This window comes from Homalodisca vitripennis, chromosome X (assembly GCF_021130785.1).
Source record: "Homalodisca vitripennis isolate AUS2020 chromosome X, UT_GWSS_2.1, whole genome shotgun sequence".
Lineage (NCBI taxonomy): Eukaryota > Metazoa > Arthropoda > Insecta > Hemiptera > Cicadellidae > Homalodisca > Homalodisca vitripennis.
The window spans coordinates 24645896-24654076 of record NC_060215.1 but is presented as its reverse complement, the minus strand read 5'-3'; the positions used below and the strand labels follow the sequence as shown (position 1 = coordinate 24654076).

The following is an 8181-nucleotide window of genomic DNA, read 5'->3' as shown; positions in this document are numbered from 1 at the left end:
AAGCACTATGCCCCCGACTTCAAGATACCTTTCCAGTTTTGAGACAAAATTGCAATGTAGTATAGGTAGTATACATGAGTATCTGCCTGATACTTTGCATTAAACTCTAGCCCGTTCCCACTTGGTGAATGAATAATAAAGATTCCATTTAGAAAACATATTAAACTGATCATAAATTAACATCAAAACTTTATGCATTGAATTTTACACATTCTTTCAATTTGGCCTTTTCTGAAGTTAAATAGAGGAACAAATTTCACACTTTTTACATTTTAAATTAAAATCCAAAGGATGTAAGTGTATTAAGAAGAAAAATGAATAAAGGCTTTGAAACATAATACATTGTGTTGTTTTATCCTCATCTGCATAAATAAAAAGAGGACTGTGTGAAATAGAAATGTTGTTTTAAAATTTTTTCTGTAGTTGATCACTGAAAGATGCACCTGAAAACAGTAAATGCCTGAAAACTTAATAAGAACACAATTATAGTAACCTGACAAAAGAAAGAGATGGTGTGAAACACAAGGATGATAACACAAAGTTAATGATTTTAATACACAATTTAAAGACAAAACTTTATTTCTATATCACAGAACTATTAGGAATCAACATACAAGAAAATATTTTCTAGTTGGTACAAGAACACAAGTATTGGAACAAACATTTCTTACATAGGAACTAAATGTACCACATTATTTCAGTGGCCAACAACAAAGAAACTTTACATACAACTTGAAATGTTGTTGTGCATACTTATTCACTTTATTTCTATATCACAGAATTATTAGGAATCAACATACAAGAAAATATTTTCTTGTTGGTACAAGAACACAAGTATTGGAACAAACATTTCTTACATAGGAACTAAATGTACCACATTATTTCAGTGGCCAACAACAAAGAAACTTTACATACAACTTGAAATGTTGTTGTGCGTACTTACTCATTTTATTTAACAATTCACAACTAATGTATTAAAGTAAAGATAAAATTAAATATGTAGTATTCAACTACTGGATAACAAAGAACTGAACAAAGAACAAACAAATTTGGGCTCAACATGATACATAACTATATATCGATGCTGTCAAGAGTTTCTCTGTCCAGATTATGGACCATGAGATACAATCGTTCGAACTTGTCAAGCAGCATATAGTTCTCTATCAATTTTTTTTCGAGTGCATTTTCCAGAGTGTGCACCGACACCTCAGTGAATTTGAGGGCTGCAACAAGCTGTAGGACTTCCTCGCTGTTCTTTTCTCGGATGTTTTCTAGATCATCACGGGCTCTGAGAACAATAAAATATAAGTGAAATGAGATTAGATCGGGTTAGTTATACAATTTTTAATACAAACAAATAGGTGAACATTTTCACAGAATCAACTCGAAAAGAGAATTACATTTGTGCATTTCTTGGTACGATCGAGGCAGATGTAGATATTTTGGTTACACAGAATTTTTGAGCCAAATTTAATCAGTTATTCAAAGCATAATACTTCTGATTTTGTTACAGGTAAGGATTTCGCTACAGCAAAAATTAAGTACAGACTATTCCACAACTTAATGAACCTCGAAAGTGTTCGGACTCCTAAGGTGAACTGGAAGAAAATTTCCTACAAATTGCATTCCTCCTAATACATCATGGTACTATAAATTTAAATACTAAAACATGAGATATAGTGATCATACAGTTAGTAGCATTGAAAAAAGGCTTTTTAAGATAGTGATTATGTTGCTCTTTCATAACTTCAATAAAATAAATAAAATTAAATATTGTGGTCCACAAATCAGTAGCCTTTTTGTGGGCTAAGTCATAAGAAGACATGTATGTATCTGTTACATCTTTAAATGTAATTATTTAAGTTTTGTATTAGTTTAATTTCATTTGTAATATTCTCACTTTGCAAATTTCCAAATTATTACTCAAATATTTCTTCAAATATTTTATTGATTTCTGAGTTCAAGGTTTAAAAAATGGTTGCAAACGAGACGCAAAGGTCTGTTTACATGTTTTACAGGTTCATATCTAATAAAATAGTTTAAACACCTGATGACATTTTTTTATTTTATTTTATTTATTCAGCGGTCAACACCTTTAACAATAGTAATTACAATAAAGTATATGGCGAATATGTACAATAGAATGACAAAAATTTAACAGGCGATTGTAACATGCAATGATAGTATAAATAAATATAAATTGTTTATAGTATAAATAACATGCAAAGATAACCAAAATTACAAACAAACCCAAGCTAATAATAATAAATTAAGTGGAAATCCATGCTAAACATAAGGCCATGCAAATATTTACGACAATATTGGAATAGATATAACTATTGGCATTCATATAAAAGGAAAAGATCAAACAGGTTTTTTAATGAGTGATTAAAACAGCAACAATTACAAACCATTAAATATCAGAACCCCCTCACCACAATCCATATTCCAAGCTGACAGAATCAACAACAAAAATAAAAAAGGAGTTACTAAAATGCACAAGGAATAACAATAAAAATGTTCATATGGCATACAGTTTGAACAATTCCCTTTTAAAGGCAGGCAAACTCAGTCTAAAAAAATCCAAACCACGTGGGAGACTGTTCCCCAAACGGTGTAATCTTGGCAGTGTACTGTTGAAGGCGTACTGCATCGAGTGATGCCATCTCTCGAACAAGTCCCTCGAGCGTGACGGGCGAGAACAACGAAGGTTGACTCTACTCAACAACTCTGTTGAATCGATCTCCGCAGTAAGAACTCCCCGAAGGAAGACGATGTCAGCAACCAGCCGTCTGGACCTCAAGGTAGGAAGATGAAGCTGCTGTCGGAGTTCCTCGATGGGCACTTCTCGGTACGCATAGCCCAGACGCAGTCCAACAAGACGCAAGAAACGTACTTGTACACTTTCAATAAGGCTGATGAGTCCAGAGATGTAAGGGGACCACACGGGGAGAACAATATTCCAACAATCCAGGTGCACAAACAATGTCCTCAAAGCCCAAGGAGAAAACCCATCTCTAGAGACGAGACTCGAATTATGAAACCAAGAGTAGCATTGGCTTTTTTGGTTATCTTTAACACTTGACTTTCCATGTTCAAACTCGACGAAAAAGTTACACCAAGGTTGGTGACGACCAGAGAGCGAGCCAGTAAGGTGCCATTCACAGAGTAAGCGAACAAAACAGGAGTGGAGATACGATGGAAAGACACCACAGTGCTTTTTGTGTCATTTAAGACCATATCATTCCGGCAGCACCATTCCACAATAGCATTCAAGTCGCATTGAAGTGAGTGACATTCCTGAAACGACGTTATTTCTCTGTATATTTTAGTGTCATCTGCAAACATCAGAAGATATGACCCTTGAATCACTCGAACTAGATCGTTTATGTATACAGAGGACAGAACATTTTATAACAAACCAATGTTGATTAGTTAATTATACAAGTACAAATCTTTATATTTTTTCAGTTATATAACTCTGTACAAAAATATTTTTAATTTTAGGTCACTTTATAAGTACCAAAGTGCTACCATTACAAATGGTAATGGCAGTAACAAAACAGTTATTGGTTTTTTTTTTTCAAATTATGTACTTTCATCTTCTTTGCAGTTGAAAATCCTTCTAAAAGGAACTATTGTGTCTTTCTGGTAGAAGGCATTTGCATGTTGTAGAAATTGAACATCTTTTTAAAGATTTGCTGTGGTTTGGGATCTGCTGATGTAATTTTTTAACAGAATTGACCCAGATGGGATTTACGGTGTGTTTTAAAGAATTATCAGAGCGCTTTATTGAACTTCTATATCTGATAAAATCTTCCCAAGACAACCAAAATTAACTCAATCTTTTATCATACGCTTTTTAGTATCACACTTCCGTCCAGAAAGTGAATATTTTATTTTTAATTAAATGCTTCAAAAGTGATTTTCTTTTACTTGAAACTGTTAAATGATACAAATTACAATCTGCATTTAACTGGATGAGAAATATTTTTATTGCTGTAAATGGAAATGTAGTCTTGAGTTCAAAAAAAGAAGAGGAATTAATGATTTTAAAAACTGCTGTGTCCTGAAATTCAGTTTAAAACTGGTTTAAGATTTAGAGAATTAGAACAGAAAAGAAGAAAATTTAGTGACTTACGAGGTGTGTTCAAAATAGTAATCTAGAAAAAAGTGTTCATCAAGACGTTTTTAACAAGTTCATCAAGAAGTGATTTCCTTCAAAATAGCTTCCCTGGGACTTCAAACACTCATTACATTGCTCCTGTCACTTCTGGAAGCAAAGACCACTTTGAAATTCCACTTCAGTTGAATCATCGCTTTTCGCATCATTTAATTATTGGTCTCAAATCATCGGAACAACCAGACATCGCACAGTGTCACGTTAACGAAGAAGAAAGCCTGACATAATACGGGGGGGGGGGTTGTGTTTTGCAAAAAAGTTTTGAACATGGTGGGAAAAAAATGCCATGTTGTGATCAAGCTACCAAGATTTTGTGATCCATGCCATAAAGAATGTTTCCGACGCTCTGCATCATGTAGGTGATGTAAACACTTCTGAGTAGTATTCTGTAGCGGAAGTCTGAACCTTGGATGCAACAGATGATGAATGACTCTACCCAGGTAATAAACACAATCAGCATGACCTTGATTTTGCTTTGAGCTTGACTTTTTCCGAGTGGGGCACCGTTGCGTGATTCCTCTAGGCAGACGCACTTTATACCTATACCCCATGATTCATCGCCTGTTATGACTGTTATGTTTATTCTAACATATCAAGAAAAATGTCAAGCCTCATCCGCTTTCGCTCTGCTGTCAAGTTCTTTGGAACAAGTTTTGCAGCAACTCGTGGCTAAATCTTCTGTTGAAACTCTATTATGTTTTAATAGTGTACTTGAGAAGTTTTGCTCAAGATAAATTTAAGTTTCCTTGAGTTTAAGAGCCAAGAATCAATCTTTATTTTCACAACCAAACAGAAATGTTTTGTGTGCGAGTAATATTATACGAAGATTAAAACTTACACAATAAATTAAAGGAGCCAGATCGAGAGACTGAAAGTCAGTCTTGTACGTGGTACAACATATATTACAGAATCAGAATCAGAAATTTATTGTCACGTAACGTTACATAAATGTAGTAGATAAAATCTACAATGAACAGGTGACTCGTCAATATAGTTTAAAATATACTAATCCTAATTAAAAGAAGTTATAAATATAATTAACAATTCATTGATAAATACATATGTGATTGTTGGCTTTAGGTGTGTACATAAGAATAATAAGATCAAAACAAATTTCTCTTTTTAACCCTTTCGATATCCTCCCATTTTGACCTCCACCAAAATTAGTGCCTTACGATTGATTTATTTCTTATTAATTGCTGCATCACTTTCAAAAAAATCCGGTTGTCTGCTGCTTATACAATGCAGATTGTCTTTCAACCCAAAACTATTATTTTCTTACATAAATCCATTACTTTAATAATGCATAAAAATGTCATAGTTGATAATCTGCTGTAATTATAATAATGTGACTGTGGTTTTCTGTTTTTTAAAATTATTTTTAGTGCTGCTTTAGACCCTGCTTAGGTACATGTTCGGGATTGTGGTGATTTTTACATAAATTTGGTTAAATTAATGAACATTCGTGTCGCTTACGCGGTTGCCCACTCCTTGGACACCGCTGCCAGTGTTGTTGAACGAATGGACGATACTGGAGATTTTCTAGTAGACTACTCGGATCATTGTTATTCTTGTTACAGATATGAAGCAGAACTGAACATTTCCCAGATGAAATGAAGGACCTGTCTTATTGCTACTGGATAGTTATTTAAAAATCAATTAAAATGTGGACATTAAAAACTGCAGTGTATGGAATTGTGTTGAAACCATTCGTAATTTCGTGATCAAGAGAAACTTAGATGTTTATCACTTTTTCTGTTCTCAATTTTTTAAAGAATAAATTATTATGCTAGTATTATAGATTATAGTCTAAAAATAGGAATTAGAATGTGTTTAAAAACCGCAACATTAAGTGTCATACACAGGTCTAAATTTCGGGGGAGGTTTCTATATCTCAGGGGTTAATAAAGGAGCCTCTCCCAGAAAATTTTTGGAAGTTTTGTATTCAGAAATACAGTTTTATGTTGATTATGAATAAATAAATTATGCAGGCAAACAAACATTTCTAAAAAGAATGACAAAATCTACCAAATATTTTAAGATTTATATTTTTAACTTGCGAGTTAAAGTTCCTTAAGAACACCCAAAAACAAAAAAGTTCTTAAACTAAATTTTTCATGTAATTTCTTTTTTACTTTTGAATGTTAAGTACCTTTACTGGATATGCAGTTTATAACTTTTGCCAACAGTCTAATATTAATTAGTGTGCTGTTAGACTTTATTCACCACAAACTTAAAACACAATAAATATAAAATTGTATGTGCTATCGTACTTACTTTTTCATTTGTTCATTTCCATGTTGTGTTATGATCTTGCGATTTGATGTTGTCGCAGCCAGTGCCTTCAAGTGTTGTTCCTTGCTCTGTTCCAACGCAGCAATATTTTCTCCAAGTCCTTTGAATACTACATTGCAGTATTCCAGCTTACTAGAAAATTGAATTGATTCAATTGAAGGAGCATTCATAGGACTTACCCTATAATAACACTGTCACTTTCCTGATGCAGGAAAGTTGACTATCTTTAGATAGTTAACAGAAAACACAAATTAGTTACAAACTTGTATGCAGTCAGTTCTAAGAACTACTTACAAATAAAAGAATGCACCTTCGGAAAAACTTAAACCATCTTGTTTTGTTTTCTCATTATTAAAACTAAAAAGATGTTACAAAAATTCAAAAAAATTACACATGTTTTTACCACTGTCTGCAAACTGTGTTAGGCAATGTGGTCAGCAGCTACTATATAAACACTAGTTCTCAACAGGTTTCTATAATAACAGATTTTTACAAACAAAACGTTATATAGCTTTATCAGGGCTTGATTTTTGTGTTGAGATATTAAATTTACTTGTCAATGTTGTCACACAAAGTGATTGTCTCATCTGCTTTGTCATTTATCGAGGTCAGTTCTTCCATCAGTTTATCTCTGATAGCTTTGAACCGTGTTTTTTGATCCACAACTTCAGCTTTATGCTCATGCACTGTTTTTTCATACAACTCGATGACCTTTCTGTAACAAACACGAGTGATTAGTCCCTAGTAAGACTTCTTGAAAAATATACACTATAATACTAATTACCAACGGTTGAACTACGTTTCCATTTAAACAAATTTTTATCGCAACATGTGCACCGAAACTTGTTTAGATAGAAACAGTCTGCATTATTTGGCGATATGTTAGAATGGAATAAAAAATAATACCCTACATTTAAAATTATAGCTAAGTTAGTTAGAAAACTGTAATGAAGAAGAAACAAAATCAACGCATTCTAGACTAAAGAAAAAACATTAATGTTAGATACACCCTCCATAGTGATGAAACGGCCAGAGTTTTAAAGGAAATTATTGATATTAGGAAATCCTAAATTAAATGTGATATTTACTTTATTAATTTATTTCAGTGGTTTACTATTAATATATTGTTTCTCTGGGTACTTAGCCATGTAAGTGGATACTGAAATTACAATTCCTGTTTTTGAAAATAAATATTTTGTATAGATTTTTATTTTTGAACATAAAAATCTAAAATAAAACTGAGTATGTACAAAAATAAAACACATTTTAGCTTAATGGTATATTCTATAAATAAACGAAATTCAGAAACTCTTAGATAGAAAAGTTTGCTGACCTCATCTGCTCCTGAGCACCTTGATCACCGCTCACGATCTCCAACACCTCCTCCATTCTCTTTGTTTTCTCTTCTAGATGTTTGTTGTTGAGTTCTAAAGCCTCCAGTTTAGAATTCAAATCTTTTATTTGTTGATCTTTGTCAGACATTTTTCTGCAACAGCCATTGCCAAAAATATTAGATTCACAGCAAAATGTTTGTTTCATTACACTGCAACATCACACTGCAACATCAACACAATTACTCTGATAAGAAGTGAACTATGCTGCCTACAACTTAAAATGTTTATTACACTACAACATGTGGTAGGCAACATAATGGCTCGTGTAGGAAGTGAAGTATATCGGCTGTAACTTAAGTTTCTCGACAA

General features: G+C 32.9%; 1 protein-coding gene across 1 annotated transcript; it reads right to left on the bottom strand.

Moving 5' to 3' along the window:
• Positions 1–711: 711 nt before the first annotated feature.
• Positions 712–7958, bottom strand: LOC124368491. Its single transcript, XM_046825736.1, has 4 exons — positions 7812–7958; positions 7032–7193; positions 6461–6610; positions 712–1288 (listed from the first exon to the last, which is right to left on the bottom strand). The coding sequence occupies exons 1-4, from the start codon at positions 7865–7867 to the stop codon at positions 1072–1074; spliced, it is 585 nt and encodes a 194-aa protein (XP_046681692.1). The 5' UTR covers positions 7868–7958; the 3' UTR covers positions 712–1071.
• Positions 7959–8181: the final 223 nt, after the last annotated feature.

Coding starts and splice junctions, on each gene's coding strand:
- LOC124368491 (XM_046825736.1), bottom strand. CDS start 7,867: ATGGAGGAGGTGTTGGAGATCGTGAGCGGTGATCAAGGTGCTCAGGAG. Junction 6,611..7,031: donor TTGTGTGACAACATTGACAA/GTAAATTTAATA, acceptor TCAATTTTCTAG/TAAGCTGGAATACTGCAATG. Junction 1,289..6,460: donor GGAAATGAACAAATGAAAAA/GTAAGTACGATA, acceptor TATTGTTCTCAG/AGCCCGTGATGATCTAGAAA.